Below are 19,554 nucleotides of genomic sequence, written 5' to 3'. Positions count from 1 at the left end.
GCTAGCCACTCCTTCAGTGGGTGAAAGGTGCAGCCTCCCGACATTGCCCCTAGCAGCCTCATCCTGCCACTTCCAGTTCCTGTATGCTCCACCACGCAGCGCTCTTCTCTGCCCCCACCCATATTCCGGTACCCCTCAACCTTCCCTGTCCCACTCCCAACAGCTACTCAGTCTTTTCATTATACCCGCTGCAACTTGGCTTGTCATCTTTACGGTGAATAGCAATCAATCCTTTACATAACCTGGACTTCCCATTATTAGATATTTAAGCATGTAATAGTAGTTTACAGAGTAGTTGAAGAATTGCTCTGCAAACAACAGTGTCCATTATATTATAAATAATTTATTTAAAAACTTGGATACACACTATTATTACTGTGGAACATTAATACCATGTATTCAAGTTATTAATATGTCTTTGTTCCTCCAAGAACTGACAGAATATTCCATAAATAATTTATTTATTTGAAGTCATTGAAACTTATTGTAAGTACAAAAGACACTGCCAATACTGAGATGTACTCCTGTTCCTTGCTATGCATCATTGAAATATCCTCTATTGTATACACACAGAGGACACAGAGTATGGAAGTAAAACAAATTCATTACACCAGCTTTTACAATTTTATATTTTCATATTTGAAATTATTTTTTATTGACTTCAGTGGTAATATGGGCAATATATTTTGTGCTTCCTTGCAACGGATTATAATGCTAGCAAGAGCTCTTAAATCTTATGCTTGAATTTAAAAAAAAAGTACAGATGCAGTATATCTCAGATGCTGCCTGCTTTTGTGCACCAACAGCAGGACAGTGATGATAAATATCTCAACAAATTAGATAAAACATGGCAAAATTTAGTAGCAGTATAGTTTTGAATGAGCTCACTTGAAAATAAATAAATGCCACTAGACCGAAATATTTACTTATGTTAGCAGATGTGTGTGTATTCTCTCAAGCACCAAGAGGTAGAAATGAAAATTGACTCCCTGTCTCAGACACAACAGAATTACCAGCAAATATCATTAAGAAGGAAGTTTACATAGTACTACATTAGAATCATGATGTAGAAGTTAAAGGACTAGTTTTGGCGAGCTAAGCTCAAGACATTTTCAGTTCTGTTCTAGTTAGTGCTGACGCTAAGGATTATCTTCAGGTAATATTGGAAGTAGATTAAGACACAATACCACACTATCTATTCTCATCCAGTAACCACTGAAAAGAAGAAATTTATTTCAGCCACAACAGCCTTCATAGATACACAGATTGGTGCATACATATTATTCCACATACAAGGTTTTTGGAATAAAGGAGACCACTCACTGAATAGCAGGAGTATACAGTTGTTGAGAGGTGCTATTTTTCAGAATCAGTACTTTCTCAAGCCAGAGCGTGCACTCGCCCCCTGCCCCCGCCCCCCCTCCCCGCCCCCCCACACACACACACACAAACTACCTATGCCCCTATGTAGTGATGGTTAGATGCACACTGTGTGCCCAGGTGGTACTGTGTGTGTGTGTGTGTGTGTGTGTGTGTGTGTGTGTGTATTCTGGTTTATGATTGATTCTGAAAAATAGTAGTTTTTTTCTCTTTTATGTATGCCTGTGAAAGACCCCATGCTTCTGCTATTCAGTAAGTGATCTCCTTTACTCCCAAAATTATTTACATTCTACCAGCTCTTTCCTACATATTCTTTCTAGGATGCTAATGAATAGCTAAACACTTTCTTCAGTTCTCCTGTAATTTCTAGTATGTCTGGCATCTTCCTCTCGTCCCTCAGTATTGTGACATTGTTCTACTATATTTTATAGTGAAACAATTTCCAGAACTTTAACTGCTTCAGTTTTGTTTTCCATTCTGCTGTTCTTTTCTTTATCTGAAAATTTATTTCTTCCTCTTTTTCCTAAACTTCTTTTTTTTATTTTACTTCCCTTATCTATCATTATTCATTGCTTCTTCTTTGCAACAAACATCTTGTTATTTATATAGTGTTATTCATAACAACCTTCAGGATTTCAGAAGATGAATGTGCAAAAGCTACACGACATGGAAAAAATGGCACCCATCATTGGACAGAGCATCTCTCCGAGCTTCATACATAACAGATGCTGTGGTACAGTTGCACCTCTAGAGGGCAGGCATGTCAGGACATGCAGGCAAATATTGTCATACTGAACTAGTGGCACCTGCTCAGAGGCAACACAATGGACAGATTTCCTAAAATGGGCCACTGTCATTGTGTCTTCCCAGGCAGTGGCAGACAGTTCAATTAATTGTACGCACATATTGATCTTTGCTGCATCACAAATGGTGCATATGTTGAGTGTCTGTAATATGAATTAAAACTTGGGGATGTGCTGGATCCATTGGAATGTTTCTGTTTTGTGTATGTCTTGTAGTCCTCCAGTAATTGTTTTCTAAAACTGCAGAGGTACTCATGAATAACACTGTATTGCAATGCTTCTTTTTAAATAATCTCTTCAAAAAGTTCTAAAGTCCTTGAACATTTGTAACAATCAAAGAAAGGTGTGCCACATGAGGCTCACACCCAGAGCCCTGAGCACACCTCATGAACCGATTCACTCACTGCCTCACTGTTAGTTCTCTCCATACCTTGGCTTGTTATAACTTTTCATTACTCTACTAACCAGTAAAACTATGTCATCTTAGGAATGTCACTGAGGATGTTATAAAATCAGTCTCTTAAATTCTGAGACAGAATTGCAGGTCATTAGTCACCTTCATGAGGTGAAATGTGCAGAACTGCTGGTAGACACACACAGAAGTACAAGTGAGACACCCCCTAACTTTTGGAACTAATATTGTCTGTCAGTTCTGAAAGCTATACTTTTATGTATGTGTTTATCAGCAATACTATGCATTTTGCTGCATGAAGCTAAGAACTGAGCAGCAGTTCTATCTCATAATTTATTAGCTTTCCCACTTGAAATTTCCTTTGTTACAATTAAGTCAAAGACTCTCCTGTACCTTCATCATAAGGGTGTTAGTCTTTTATGTTTGTGTAAAACTTATATGGAGTTTAAAAGGAATCTGTAGAAGCCTCTGGTTGTAGAAGCTTGGGGCCAGCCTGTGAAGTGTGCTCAAATGGTATCATATTCCCCACAAAAACTTGATCTTGGGTATCAGTCTAACACTGACACATACACTTAACTTGTCAAACTGTTCATTGCAACATCTACTGAGGGAAAAAGTAACAATATGATACAGTTTTAAAATAAATTATATTCTTTCTTTACTGGTGTATGTATGTAAGTCTTTATTTGTTTCAGTTCAAAAAATCAAAAGTGGAATATCACTCCCCTTCAGTAAAGTTTTTCTTTGGTTTAGCCATTATGTTATTAGCTGGTACTGAGAAGTGTACACACCAATAAACAGCAGATGCATTTATACAGGGTTATTTATAAGTACCTTTCAGGTTTCAGAAGATGACAATGGAAAAACTACTTGACATTCAGAAAATAATGACACACATACCTGGATACAGTGTCTCTCCAAGTTTCAATTCATAATACTCAGTGTAGCATACCAAGTGAGGTGATACAGTGGTTAGCACACTGGACTCTCATTCGGATGACAATGGTTCAAACCTGCATCCGGCCATCCTCATTTAGGTCATCTGTGATTTCCCTGGATTGCTTCAGGCAAATGTTTGGATGGTTCCTTCGAAATAGTGTGGCCGATTCCTTCTCCACCCCCCCTAATCCGATCTTGTGCTCTGTCTCTAATGACCTCGTTGTTGTTCGGACATTAAACACTAATCTCCTCCTCCTCTTCCCAATGTGGCCTAGTCGAAGAGGGCAGCAATAAGCAGGAGGCATATCAAATACAGTATATAATGGAGCGTCGGCAGAGAAGGCAGAGCGTGTGCAGAAGTCACTCATTGGGAGGTGGCAGAAGTCAACAACACATGCAAGCAGGGAACTGCAGGTACCACAGTCAACTGTCTGCTGCATTACACACAAGTGTGATCACCTTAATGCCAAAATGCTTCAGCACCTGATTGAGCATGTTTCCCATTGTGACTCCTCTTCTTCAGTAGCAATGATGTTTACCTGACTTCACTCCATGTGATTTCTTTTTATGGGGTTATTTCAAATATTGTGTGACTTTGCTGCCACTGGCATTTAATTTGGAAGAGTTTCTAAGAAGAATAATTAATGGAGAGACAGATATTGACTGTGTCATTTTGTATTGCGTATGCCAATATTTGGATTATCATATAGACATTTGCTGTGTCAGAAATGATGCTGCTACTGAGCACCTTGTAAAGTGTGTTAAAATTCAGAGAGATCCTCTATACACTCATTTGTGTCTATTTTCTGTACTTTTTGTAGCTTTCACACAGTTCTTTTCTGAAACTCGGGAGGTATTTGTGAATAACCTCGTACAATTAAAGAGAGTCTAAATTTTGTGGCAGAATGTTTTATTTTTGTTGCTGCTGGTTGCACATTCCTGCCTGTTAGGATATGACCAAAAAACAAACATTTTGCAAAAAGTCAGCAACATCAAATATTGGGGAGAGCATTTCTTTCTTGTAACAGTTATTGTGATCTAGCATAGCTGACATACTTCTCTGGAGAGTAATCAAACAGTTCAAAATCGAGCCAGTATTTCTCGTACAGTCTTTCAACTTGCGCCTTTGTCAGCTGTGAGAAGTACCTCCTCTCAGCCTCCGCCCCACCCCCTACAGCTGCTCTGTGCCTCCACTGTGGCTTCACGAGGCCCCACAGTCCTGCTCTGCGGAGGGCGAACTCCTGGTCACGCACCAGTGTCTCCACTTTAGCCACCACGTCATATTTCAGGAGGCACGGAGTGCAGTACAAGTAGTAGGGGATCCAGTGGTCGTCGGCCCGCTGTGAAAGGTCAGTGTCCAGGAGGTACCTGTACAGCAATAATGATGCAGCTCTAAGCAAATATTTTCTAGCAAACAAGTCATTGGATTTGTTTACGCAAACAATTTGTGCTAGATTAATTTATTCATAAGAGCTGTTAACTACAGCACCAGTGATTAGGGTCATTAAATAAATAATGCTAAAAGTTATTTTTTAAATAGAGTCATTAACGCATGTGTGAAGTTTCAAACAATTCTGACAGCTGAACTGAACTGGACTGTCGAAATGGAGTCTGTGCAAGACATTCGCTACAAGCAACATACTTTAACTGAATTCTTGGTTGTATAAATAGGAACCACAGTCAACATCCACAAACATTTGCGTGATAAGGAGCAGTTGATAGGAGGGCTGTTGGGCAATGGATGAAGAGAGTTAAAGTGTCAGGAAGTGCAGAAACTTGCACTGCTCTCAACATGGTGAATCTTGCAGATGTACCATCTGCAATTAGAAAAAAAGGAGAAATTCAAGGATGCTCCCACCGCTGGCAAAGTCATGATGACAGACTTTTGGGATGTGATGGCGTTTTTCTTATGAATGTGTTGCCAAAAGGGTCAACCATTAATTCAGAGGCATATGTGAAGACTCTGAACAAACTCGAGAACTGTTTTTGATGTGTTGGTCTGATAAGAATCAAAAAGAAATGTACAAGCGACTGCCAGGAAGTATTGGAATAATTTGTTGTTAATTCAGAAATTTTTCCTCAGATTTAAATTCACATCTGGTGCACCTCTCAAGGCCTGTGTGCCAGACTTCAGCATAAAAGTGTTTTTTTCTGAAAAGAGATCTTACTGCCAAAAGTATCCCCACACTGCTATTAAAAGACCAACAGGGTGTGTGGGAGGAAAGTCACATGCTGTTTGCAGGAATAAGACCAGAGTGTTTGTTGAAAGGCATTCGCTCTCTCCAATCCCAGCTCTCAGTATAGCACAACGTGTTCCTTTCTCTCTTTATCTCTCTGCTACTGGTTTCTGGAGTCTGCCCCATCACTGATCAACTGCCGTGACCCTTCTGAATGGCTGATGGTTTGCTGAAGACTACAAGGTATGCCAAACTTTACCCAAAATTGGACAATATAGACAACTTTAACACCTTAAATAATCCATTTTTCTTGTTGTTTCCCCTGTATGCATCCAAATTTTGACAACTCCATGGGTGCCAGACCAAAAATCTTGCTCCAGAGGGACAGTCTCACCTGTGCAAAAGTCTCAGAACCCAGGAATATGTTGCCAAATTGGTTGTTGCTTCAACCACCACATTTCCCAGACCTGGCACTCAAATTTCCATTTTTTTGGGTGACTTAAGGATTCTCTGAATAGGACATACTTTGTAAATTATGAGAGTGTAATTTGTGCAGTAGAAACATCACTACGAGAACAAGATGACAACTTTTGTCAACAGGGAATATACGCTCATACATAACACTGGTGTAAGACCATAGAACACAATGGAGACTATGTAGAAAAATAGCACACATAAAACAAATGTCGAATGATACAAATTCTAAGAATATGTTCTGAGAAAAAAATTGTGGTACATAATTTATTGAGTGACCCTTGAGCTCTCATATTCACTGCAAAATTATCTCTTTGAGAAATCATTTACAGCTGTATCTGTATTCTGCAAGCCATGTTATGATGTGTGGCATTTCATTATTTCCCTCCTTACCTATTTCATTTGCGAATGGTGCATGGGACTAAGAACTGGCAGTAAACATCCATATGAGCTTTAACTGCTCTGAAGTTCTCATCATAGGCAGTTTATGTGACGTATGTCCCTGTCCAAGTCTTTCTCAGTTTTGACGGTAAATCACTCCATGATGCACAACATGTTTTTGTAGCGATCATCACTAGAGTTTGTTCAGCATCTCCATAATGCTCTTGTGCTTACTAAATGATCATGTGATCAAATATACCAGTCTTTGTTGGATCTTCTCTATGTATTCTGTTAAATCAACCAAGTAATGGCCCCTAACTGATAAGTAATACTCAAGAATCAATTGAATGAGTGAATGAAATAGATGTCCTTAAGAAAATCCCAATGAATCTCAGTTCTGCATCTGCTTTCTCTACTATTTGTATTTCCAGTTTAGATCATTCCCAGGTATTCACACATTACTATTTCCACCAGTCTGTCACAATTAGTGTAACCATATAGTAGTCGACTTCTTTGTCCACCTATGCACAACTTATGTTCAGGGTCAACTGCCTGGCCCTGCACCAGTCATCAATCCTCTGCAGCTCACCACCGTCTCCTGGCATTGTGACCGAACTAACACATGATGGCGTTATCTGCAAATAGCAGCATAGAGTTTTTGGCATTATGCACTAAGTGACATGTATATTGTAAACTACAGCAAACCGTGTAACTCTTCCTTAGTGTACCTAAAAATTTCCTTTGCACCTGTCAGTTTCATTTAATTGAGAACACTGAGAAGAACAGTTTCCAAGTTATTCTTAGTAACAGAGGTTTAGGTGCAATCTGCTGATTTAGTTTTCTTTCCCTTTTTTATTTTTATTTATTTTTTCACAATTCAGAACTTTACAGTCTTCTGAATGAACAGTATAAATATTAACCCTACACAAGCTGAGTCTCATAAAAAGGAATATTTATGAATATAAAGGGAAAGGTTGATTTGGCAGTGTGCTATACTTGTACAGCATTTCCCCACTGCTGCCTGTTTCTTGGCATAGGTCCTTCAGCAGAAATGACGATGTTTATTGTTTTGATGAGTCTAGTTCTAGTACATGTGGTGCTTGAGTAGTAAGCATTTTATGTTGCATTTAGATGACGTTGTTAGAAATGGAGCACAATGTCAAATTGGAAAAGGATGGGGGAGGAAAATTGGGCATGCCTTTTTGAAAAGCCCCATGCAGACATTTATGTTAACTATATAAAAACCATAATCTGGATGACTGGATGGGGATTTGAACATGGCCCATCCAAAACATGAATCCAGTGTTTTCTAGTTCTCAGACTCTTAAATAGAATTATGACCTAGATTATTTACTTCATCTTTGTGCAGTAACACAGTTATTAAATGGAATCTGGTTGATGAAATAAAAACAGTACTGTCATTGACTGGATCTCACTACACTACAAGACCCAAAAGATGGCAGATACCAACTGCCAGCACAATACTGAATTCCTCGACTTCCTGGGGTTGTTCAATACAGTTTCATGCTGTCATCTAATGAACTAACTGTGAGTGTAGCCCAAGTGAGTGTTATAGGAACATTACTTTTTACAAAATACAAGGTGTTTATTTTAACTTGCGACAACTAAATATGTCAAAAACAAAGCATCATACAAATAAAATGTTCTATATGAAAAGTTGATATTACTAAAGAGGACAACAGTTTGTGTTACAACTGGCCACCTCCTACCCACCCCTCCTGTGGGCAAGGGGTCAATTTTGTGTTTCCAAATGGGAACCCTCATTTTTATCGCATATTTGAATTCTACACCAAAAAAGGCTTATGGCTTACTCAGACCATCGTTTCCCATCCATAGTAGATGGCACTGTTATCATAAATATCAAGTGTGCCTGTTTCTGCAATTAAGAACCAATGCATTTGACTCTACATTTCATTTACAACGTAAATGTAATCAATAAATGAAAAGCACCAGTTTGCTTTTGTTCTACAATATTACTTTTATTGCTAACTGGTTTTCGGCTTACAAGGCCATCTTCAGACATTTTAATATGGTAAATGTAGACCTTTGTGTACTAACAGTTGATACTTATGTTCAAAATTTACTTTACAGTTGGAAATTTGATTGTGCAGTACAATATGGTTGTGGTTTGTATTCTCTCAGTAGCCAGATTGCAGCCAACATGAGAGTTACAGCAGTAGGATAGAAATACGCACTGAAATGAATCACTCTGATGGCGAGGTTTGAGGGTGGCCACCAACAAAGAACATCCTGATGGTTTGGAGACTCACCAAACTCAACACTGCAGGGAACAGAAAACTGTATTACAAACAGATAGCTTATTTTCCAGAGATTTTGAGGTATAACCATATTATTTGCACTGCACAATCACATTTGCAACTACTCAAGTAATGTCTGAATATCAGTAGCAACCATTAAAACACAAAGCTTTACATTTACATCATAAATGAAATACAGAGTTAGTATTGGTTCTTAATTGCAAAAGAAGATACACCTGATATTTGTCAATTACAGCACCATCTGCCATCAATGGGAAACAATTGTTTGGGGAAACTGTACATATTTTTGACATAGAATTCAAATTCAAATATGCAATAAAATGGGGGGGGGGGGTGCTATTTGAAAAAAACAATGTTGACTCCATCCACACAGGAGGGGTCATTATTAGGAGGTGGCCAGCTGCAGCACAGACAGGTATTCTCTTTATTAATAGTAACTTCTCCCCTAGAACACTTTTTCTCATGCGATGCATTGTTTTCCAGGTAGCCTATTTAGCTGCCTCAGGTTGAAACAAACACCCTGTATATGTAAATGGTATAGTGGATTGGCAGTTGATCCTCAACATAAAAAATGTGCTTTGTGCATAAATGATCACACAATTGTATAACAATCACTGGAAGCAATCACTTCCATTAAATGTTTGGGAGAATGTGTATGGTGATGTTTAAATGTGAACAATCACATAAAACTGATTACAGGATGCCAGACTGAGAGTCATCTATGAACATGTTAGTTTACAAAACCTTACAAAACCTGGGTCCTACATACAACTGAAGAAAAGTAACTCAACATAGGGAGTACATGCATCTAGTTTTTATACTGTTACAAGTTTCGATGGTTGATTTGAAAACAAAAACTTTGTAGTCGTATGCACAAACTGAAATTCATGCCTGGTTCCTGTCTTCATCCACGTGGATGTTACAGTCTTGTGAAAATGGTTAAATATTTTTGAAACACCCTGTATAATGGACCTCTGTGTATTGCTGTCATTTGAACTGAAAATAAAGATTAGATTAATTAGAGTTCACAGGGAGGTATTTAAATAACTATTCTTCTCATGATCTGTATGTGAATGGAACACATAGAAATCATAATATTTGGTGCAATGGAAATATCTTCTGCCATAAACTTCAAAGAGATTTGCAGAATATGGATGCAGGTGTAGAGTACACATGTGTGTCCCCGGAGTCTTTCGCGATGGCATACATGAATAAAACGTTTTCGGTTTTCAAGGTGCATCAGTTCGAATAAAATCCTTGAGCTTTTGAGGACTTTATTCGAATTGATGTTGCTTGAAAACCGAGAACATTTTATTTTAGAGTACACATAGCTTTTTCTGTATATGATTATAGCCCTAGTGCCACTTAACAACTAGTATCTCAAGAGTCTGTATTATAAAACATTTTGTACCATAATGTTATTAGAATTAAGAATCAAATAACCTTACAAATTCCTCAAATGTTGGTTCAATGCCAACAGGCTCCGGTAGTGCAGCATCTCTCATGTACTGCCCTGGTTTCAGTAGTCTCATAGTTTTAGTCGAGTTTCCTCCGTGTCGGTAACGGGCTACTATTTGTCTTCCGTAGCGCAGGTAGTAATGTTTCGTTCCATGCTCAGCACCAATTTGCATATTCTCAAGTTTATCACGATAAGCAGACAGAATTCTTGAGAATGGATGACGAACAACTAACAACTTTAGTGTTGTCAAGAATGCCTGTGGATAAATATTCAATTAGTTTATTTATAGTATAGTTGATGTTTATGTGAACAGAAAAAAGAAAATCAATCAAAGAATTCATATGAAAAAAAAAAAAAAAAAAAAAAAAAAAAAAAAAAAAAAAAAAAAAAAAAAAAAAAAAAGGTAATATTCTAGGATCATCAAGGAAGAACAGAAATATTCCAGGCAGCTAGATTATGAATATTGAGAAATTTTATGCACAATTGTATTTCACATAATCTGTAATTTGATATGACATGCATACTGTAAACCAGTTACATCTACTCACCACTAGTGTCCATAATAATTACAGTATTACCTTTGAGATTTTCATTGTGATGTACACTGCAAAAAGTAGTAACAAGATTCATTGAAAATAATCAGTGTTTGAAATTATAATATGGGCAGATGAAGAGTCTATTCATCAAGAGAAAGTACATACACTGATGAAAAAAATAATCACAATACCATAATTTAAGTAAGGCAGACTAATGAAATTTCAGGCATACATTTGTCTAGGTAACATATGTAGTCATTAACACTGCAAGATCACAGGTTGATGTAAGCAAGAGATAAGCAATTGCAAATGTGAAATGCTGGTATATTAACAACAGGTGTAACCACCAGAATGTTGAATGCAATCATTCCAACATGCATGTGTTGTGTTGCACAAGTGGAAAAAATCTCAGTTTGTGGGATGGAGTTCCATTCCTGTTGCACTTGGTCAATACAGGGATGGTTAATGCTGTTTGTGGATGACACAGGAGTTGTCGTCTAATGATGTCCCATATGTGCTCAATCAGAGACAGATCTGGTGATCAAGCAGGCCAAGGTGACATGTCAACACTCTGTAGAGAATATTGGTTACAATAGTGATATATGTGTGAGTGTTATCCTGTTGGAAAACACTCCATGGAATACAGTTCATGAATGGCAGCACAACAGTTTGAATCACCATATTGACATATAAATTTGCACTCAGAGTGTGTGGGATAACAACGAGAGAGCTCCTGCTGACATACACAATTGCACCCCTGACCATAGCTCCAGCTATAGGTCCAGTCTGTCGAACAAGCAGACAGATTGGTTGCACACCCTCAACTGGCCTCCCTACATACAATCAGGACTGGCATCAAAGCAGAACCAGTTTTCATCAGAAAACATAACAGAGTTCCACCCCGCCCTCCAATGATCTCTCGCTTGACACTGTTGAAGTCATAATAAGCAGTGGTTTGAGGTCTGTGGAATGCATGCTACAGGGTGTTTGGGTCAGAGATGTTCTTGAAGTAACTGATTTGCCACTGTTGTGCAAACTGCTGCTCAAATTGCTGACAGAAATGCAGTACAGTGTACCAGAGCCATATGCTGAACATGATGGTCTTCCTTCTCGATAGTGCCATGTGGGCATCCAGAGCTCCATCTTCTTGTGACTGTACATTCTTGTGACCACCACTACAAGCAATCATTTTCATTAGGTACACCCCTGCCAAGTCTTTCTGCTATATTGCAGACGGAAGGTATAGCTTCTTGTAGACCTATTACACAACCTATTTCAAACTCAGTGAGGTGCTGATAATGGCATCTTTGTCACCTTAAAGGCATTCTTTACTAACATCAACTCATATTGGAATATTACTGAAAGGGAAACAGGGCAACCAAGAGCACAGGAAGACTTTAGTGCCATAAAACTGAATGACAAGTGTACTAACAAACAATCAGAAATTGAAAATATTTTCAATAATCTTTTTTGAATGTTGTGGAGCAAATAGGATCTAGATCTTCACTAGAAGAGGCAAGGCTACTAATAGAAGAGGCCATACCTGTGCAGTTTGAAACAACTGTATTTCCACCAACCTCTCCCTCTGAAATCAGTAAAATAATAAACTCACTGAAAAGTAAAAGCTCTTATGGAATTGATGGCATTTCCAGCAAGGTACTTAAAGCTTGTTCCCTACAGATAAGTAGGATTCTCAGCCACATATGTAATAGCTCTTTGGAGCAGGGTGTTTTCCCCGATAGGCTGAAATATGCCATTGTAAAACCATTGCATAAAAAGAGGGATACATTGGGTGTCTACAACTACCACCCAATCTCTCCTCTGACAGCCTTATCAAAATTTTTTGAGGAAGTAATGTATACAAGAATAGCCTCCCATATTTGTAAAAGTAAAGTACTAACAAAATGTCAGTTTGGTTTTCACAAAGGCTTTTCAACAGAAAATGCTATATACGCTTTCACTGATCAAATATTAAATGCTATGAATAACCGGATATCACCCATTGGTATTTTTTGTGATCTCTCAAAGGCCTTTGATTGTGTAAATCATTGAATTCTTTTAGATAAGCTAAATCATTATGGTTTGAGGGGGGCAGTGCACAAATGGTTTATTTCATACTTAACTGGAAGAATGCAGAAAGTTGAAATAAGTGGTTCATGTAATGTTAAAACAGCTGATACCTCAAACTGGGGGGCTATCAAGTACGGGGTCCCACAGGGTTCGGTCTTAGGTCCTTTACTGTTCTTGATATACATTAATGACTTACCATTCCACATTGATGAAGATGCAAAGTTAGTTCTTTTTGCTGATGATATAAGTATAGTAATAACATCCAAAAACCAAGAACTAAGTTACGTAATTGTAAATGATGTTTTTCACAAAATTATTAAGTGGTTCTCAGCAAACGGACTCTCTTTAAATTTTGATAAAACACAGTATATACAGTTCCATACAGTAAATGGCACAACTCAAGTAATAAATATAGACTTTGAACGGAAGTCTGTAGCTAAGGTAGAATTTTCAAAATTTTTAGGTGTGTCCATTGATGAAAGGTTAAACTGGAAGCAACACATTGATGGTCTGCTGAAACGTCTGAGTTCAGCTATGTATGCTATTAGGGTTATTGCAAATTTTGGTGATAAGAATCTCAGTAAATTAGATTACTATGCCTACTTTCATTCACTGCTTTCGTATGGCATCATATTCTGGGGTAATTCATTGTTGAGTAGAAAAGTATTCATTGCTCAAAAACGTGTAATCAGAATAATTGCTGGAGCCCAATCACAGTCATCCTGCAGACATCTATTTAAGGATCTAGGGATCCTCACAGTATATATATTCACTTATGAAATTTGTTGTTAATAATCCAACCCAGTTCAAAAGTAATAGCAGTGTGCATAGCTATAACACCAGGAGAAAGGATGACCTTCACTATGCAGGGTTAAATCTGACTTTGTCACAGAAAGGGGTAAATTACGCTGCCACAAAAGTCTTTGGTCACCTACCAAACAGCATCCTAAGCCTGACAGATAGCCAACCAACATTTAAAAATAAATTAAAAGAATTTCTAGATGACAACTCCTTCTACTCATAGGCTGAATTTTTAGATATAAATTAAGGGAGGGAAAAAAAACTTAAACATTAGTGTCATGCAATATTTTGTGTAATGGAATATCTTGTACAGACATCTTTTATTAACCTGACACATTCCACATCATTACGAAGTGTCGTATTCATGATCTATGGAACAAGTATTAATCTAATCTAATCTAATCTAATCTAATCTAATCTAATCTCATGTCTAATCTTGAAGGTAACTAATGCTCATGACTATCACAGTGCGCATTTAAAGCAAGGCTCATATGTATTCTCATAATGGCGCTATTTGCACCACTCTTATGTGACTGGCATGAAATCTGAACAGACATCATCTGTCAGATGCAGAACCACACCTACCAACTTTTGTTTATGTCGCACAACTCCTCCTTTGTGTTGCAACTTTTTTCCATGACCGTATATAAGATATGGAAGTGCATAAGCTTTCAGAGGCAGTGGCTTTTCTATGTGTGGTGGGCAAAATTCCAGACAGAATGGACTTCATTTCAGAGTATGATGTTAGGAAGTCATAATCTTGTTGACGCAGCTGATTAATGCATTCTAGGCTTGGACAGTATTGAGTAACAAGAGATGTTTTTTGGTACAATCAGTAGCACTAGGGTTGGATGTCATGGCCTGGGAAATCTGCTGCCATTTACCTTTCTCACTGTTCATTGTTTATCTGTAATGCCCACTAAAGAACTGTTTTCAGGAAAAAGAGAAAGGTTCAACAGATGGAAGGAAGATCACGTGCATACAGTAACAGCTGGATAACGATGTGGTACTATTAGGTGAAAATGGTGATCTGTAGCTATCGGAAGGAACTGAAGATGAATCTTATATAAATACAGTAGTGATTTACAAAAAAAGATTTTTGTACTGGCAGGTTTTTAAGTACTTGGGTTGCAAGATACACAATGATATGACTTCTGAAGAAACAGTGAAAACAGGAACAACACGGCCAAAAATTTATGTCTGTCTGCAATCAACACTGCTGCTTGTAGTGCACATAAAAGGAATCACTAGTAAGAAATACTTTTAATTGTATTTTTAATTTCTTATTTTGTCTCATGGGAAGTTATTGAAAACTTTTGCTACTTTATTTCAAGATGTGTATATTTCAGTTTATCTTGAAAATATTTCTATTACAAGGGATAAACACTGCTGATGAACACTGAGAAGTGAGTGTAATGATTTGTAAGAGGTGGTGCTCTTTGAAATCAGTGTGGCTACATATTCCATGTGAGTGTAACAGTGAAGCTGTTGTGTGTTAATAGTTACATTCTGCTTGTCTTTATGCTGATTTCTAACATTTTATACACGGATTAACTTTGGATGAGTCTCAGGCAACCCAAACTGAAGATATTTTCTCATTTATTAATTGTTTTATGTGGTCAGTGAATTTGGAAATGGCTGTCCAATAGAGTGACCTAATCATTCTTAAGTTGAGGAAAAAAGTCATAAACCAATTAGAATTTGAATTGGAGGATACAGACATTTATTATATTATCAGTATGACAACAACTAAACTGGCTGTGCGCATGAACGGACACAGACGAACTGTCCGCCTAGGAGATGTCCAATGCCCAGTAGCAGAGCATGCCCTCCAGCATAATTCTAGGTAATTCTAGGGACCTAGGAACCTGCTACACCGTATGTTCCATTTGGCTTCTCCCACCCAACACCAGTCCCTCGGAACTGTGGAGATGGGAACTTGCACTCCAACAAATCCTTTCATCCCACCATCCCCCTGGACTGAACCTACATTAAACAACCTCACTCCCATTTACTCTTCGGTCTTCTCCTCTTTCCCTTTCCTCTTTAGCCATTCACGCATCTTTCCATCCTACATAGTTGTGTTTATCTATACTATATACCTCTTTACTTCGGTATGCATCCTCCTTGGTTTGAAGCTGGCACAGTACTTACAGTAGAATATCTTTGGCTTCCCTCTGACAACCATGCCTCCATCCTTACTACCCTCCCTGTTTACCTTTCCCTGTTGCTTCATAACCTGGGTTGTGAGTAGCTGAATCCACTTTCCATTCTTTCCTTTCTTTCCCCTCTCTCCTCCCTGATGAAGGAACAAAGTTCCGAAAACTAGGAACATAAATTTTCTGTTCTGTTTTGTGTATCTATTGGCTGTACTGAGCTGAGGTAAGTACTGGTCAGCCCCTCTATCTCTTTGTTAGTATTTGTTTCATTTATTATAGGCTGTGTTAATAAGGATGACTGTGACTGACTGACAATATAAATGAAAATGTTACAATTTCTGGGCCTGTCTTAACACTGCATGTTATTGACTACCTATATCAATGGCTACTCCAGCACCATCAGGATGACTACTGTTAGTCAAAAGCACTGGTGCTACCTTGCAGCAACAGGAGAGGTGGCCGGGAGATGAGGTGCAGCTAGCACAGATTCCTTTGATTCCCGCCTTGCCACAGCAGGGTGGCTTGTGTGCCAATGCAACACAGATAGTTGTACCAATGGGACAACTTCATCGGTGGGTTATCTGTATAGAGGCCATACTAACATAAGGGGTTGAACAAAAATATGGAAACACCATGGCTTGAAGATAGATGCAGATTCTAACCAAACCTGCAGGTTGGGCTGTTGTATTTGACCATTAAATGCACCTGTGTAATGCCCTCAATATGTTTCAAGTGGCAGTTGTGGTCAGAACTGTGTTCTGTGTAGCTGTGAGTGCATTATGCAAAGCTGAGACAATTTGAATGTAGGCAAATTGTTGGTGCTTGTATAGTGGATGCTTCCATAACCAAGATAGTCAAAGTGTTTGGTATTTCAAGAGGCACAGCATCGAAGACTGATACAACACACAGGGAAAGGGGTGAAACATCGTCCACTAACAAGGGGAGGCCGCCAATTGTGAAATTCAGATTCGATTCATACTGCGCGTAATAAAAGCTCATGGCCAGAGGTGTAATGTGGCAAAGCACCAAGATGCACTTCTCAGCCGTTGTCGAGAAAATCGACAGTTAAAAGAAACCGTTGCGGTGAAATACTCTCTACGATTAATAATTTTCTACAGCGTCGTGGTGCAGCGGTAAGCGCTCGGGTTCGTAATTCGAAGGTCACCGGATTGAATCTCGCGCCATGCAACCCTTTTTTTTTAGTATTTGTTTTTTGTAATTCAAATATATATATATATATATATATATATATATATATATATATATATATATATATATATATAAAAAAAATAGAGGGAAACATTCCACGTGGGAAAAATTATATATAAAAACAAAGATGAGGTGACTTACCGAACGAAAGCGCTGGCAGGTCGATAGACACAGAAACAAACACAAACATACACACAAAATTCAAGCTTTCGCAACAAACTGTTGCCTCATCAGGAAAGAGGGAAGGAGAGGGAAAGACGGAAGGAAGTGGGTTTTAAGGGAGAGGGTAAGGAGTCATTCCAATCCCGGGAGCGGAAAGACTTACCTTAGGGGGAAAAAAGGACAGGTATACACTCGCACACACGCACATATCCATCCACACATACAGACACAAGCAGACATGTTGAAATATGTCTGCTTGTGTCTGTATGTGTGGATGGATATGTGCGTGTGTGCGAGTGTATACCTGTCCTTTTTTCCCCCTAAGGTAAGTCTTTCCGCTCCCGGGATTGGAATGACTCCTTACCCTCTCCCTTAAAACCCACTTCCTTTCGTCTTCCCCTCTCCTTCCCTCTTTCCTGATGAGGCAACAGTTTGTTGCGAAAGCTTGAATTTTGTGTGTGTGTTTGTGTTTGTTTGTGTGTCTATCGACCTGCCAGCGCTTTTGTTCGGTAAGTCACCTCATCTTTGTTTTTATATATAATTTTTCCCACGTGGAATGTTTCCTTCCATTATATATATATATATATATATATATATATATATATATATATATATAAAAAATTCCCGGCAATCAGTTGCAACAATTATGCATATAATAAGTTGTTGAAAGTCGTTTGTCGTGGAAAAACTGGCGACTTCGAACATCATTATGTTTTCCGCAAACAAAGTTGTATTTCACAAATTTTATTAATTGTCTTCATAATGTTAACCACGTATAGTTAACGGAAGATGTAGAAACGATTTTCCAAAATGAATACGTATAGTGTAAGTCAAAAGTTCGAATTAGAATAGAGACCCCACGAACACAAATTTGCTGTGGCAGGTATGAAATATAAACTCCGTTACTCGCTCGTTGCATTTGAAGGACAGATGTTGAATGGGCCGAAACGAGCCACCGCATAACAGCGTAGTTGCCTGCTAACTTCGAAAGAAGGTAGATGCGGTCCCTAGCGCAACTTATAACATCGTCGAAAATCAGTGCGGATGGGAGAGCTTTGGTACACCCTGTTAAACAAACGGAAAAATGGAGGCGGTACAATTGGAGAGCCATCCGCCTTTACCAACATGCATAAGCAATTCATTAATAGTATATATATATATATATATATATATATATATATATATATATATATATATATATATATATATATATATATATATATATATATATATATATATATATGACAAAAAACTAATAATAAAAAAAATTGCACGGCGCGAGATTCGATCCGGCGACCTTCGGATTACGAACCTGAGCGCTCACCGCTGTGCCACGACGCTGTAGAAAATTATTAATCGTAGAGAGTATTTCACCGCAACGGTTTCTTTATACTGTCGATTTTCTCGACAACGGCTGAGAAGTGCATCTTGGTGCTTTTGCCACATTACACATCTGGCCATGAGCTTTTATTATGCGCAGTATGAATCGAATCTGAATTTCACAATTGGCGGCCTCCCCTTGTAAGTCAGAATGTTGAGTAGTCATGACAGGTGGTCTTTGAAGAGAATTGTGATAAAAATAAGAGGACAACAGCAAATGTCACTGTACAACTGAACGTTGCACACATGAAGTCAGCACAAAAACAACATGAAGGGTGCTCCACAAGGAAGGAAGGTGGAATTCCAAAACCACTCGTCAGTGACACAAATGTACATAATAGGGAAATGTCATGCTGGAGTCATAAAACCTGGACTGTGGAGCAATGGAAGAAAGTTTCCAGCTTCTGGTCAAGTTTACACCTGACAAACACCATCCCAAGTTCATGATGCAGACTGCTTACTATCAAGAGCAAGTCATGGTGGCACTTCTGTTATGATGTGGAAGCCATATTGTGGTATTCCTTTGGCCCCATGGTTACTCTGGAAGCTCATATTACTGCCGAGGATTGTGTGACCATTTGTGCTGATCAGTTCCATCCCATTATACAATGTTTGTTCTCCAATTGTGACACTGTGTTCCAAGATGAAAGGGCTCCTGTTCACACAGCTTGAATCAGCCAGGACTGGTTTTGTGAGCCCAAGAATGAACTGTCACATCTCCCACCAAGTGAGGTGGCACAGTGGTTAGCACACTGGACTTGCATTCGGACAGTTGAAACCCACATCCACCCATCCCAATTCAGGTTTTCCGTGATTTCCCTAAATCACTTCAGGCAAATGCCAGATGGTTTCTGTGAAAGGGCACAGCCAAACTCCTTCCCCATCCTTCCCTAATCCAATGGGACCAATGAC

The 19,554-nt window shown here is 38.5% G+C and overlaps 1 protein-coding gene across 5 annotated transcripts in view; it reads right to left on the bottom strand.

Annotated features, from left to right (window-relative positions):
• Positions 1–426: 426 nt before the first annotated feature.
• LOC124711573 (carbohydrate sulfotransferase 8-like) overlaps positions 427–19,554 on the bottom strand; it is a 118,934-nt gene continuing 99,806 nt past the window's right edge. For 2 of the 5 annotated variants that reach the window (XM_047241716.1, XM_047241717.1), the window contains exons 5-6: positions 10,310–10,581; positions 1,444–4,902 (exon numbers count right to left, since the gene is read on the bottom strand). In XM_047241716.1, the coding sequence (XP_047097672.1) occupies positions 4,563–4,902; positions 10,310–10,581 (612 nt within the window). In that variant the 3' untranslated portion in view covers positions 1,444–4,562. Of the gene's footprint in view, positions 1,216–1,443; positions 4,903–10,309; positions 10,582–19,554 lie in introns of those variants that run through there. The other 3 variants (XR_007005486.1, XM_047241719.1, XM_047241720.1) reach the window with 3 other exon arrangements.

The sequence above is a fragment of the Schistocerca piceifrons genome, chromosome 8 (assembly GCF_021461385.2).
Source record: "Schistocerca piceifrons isolate TAMUIC-IGC-003096 chromosome 8, iqSchPice1.1, whole genome shotgun sequence".
In the NCBI taxonomy this organism is placed as follows: domain Eukaryota; kingdom Metazoa; phylum Arthropoda; class Insecta; order Orthoptera; family Acrididae; genus Schistocerca; species Schistocerca piceifrons.
This window is presented reverse-complemented; position numbering and strand designations above follow the sequence as displayed.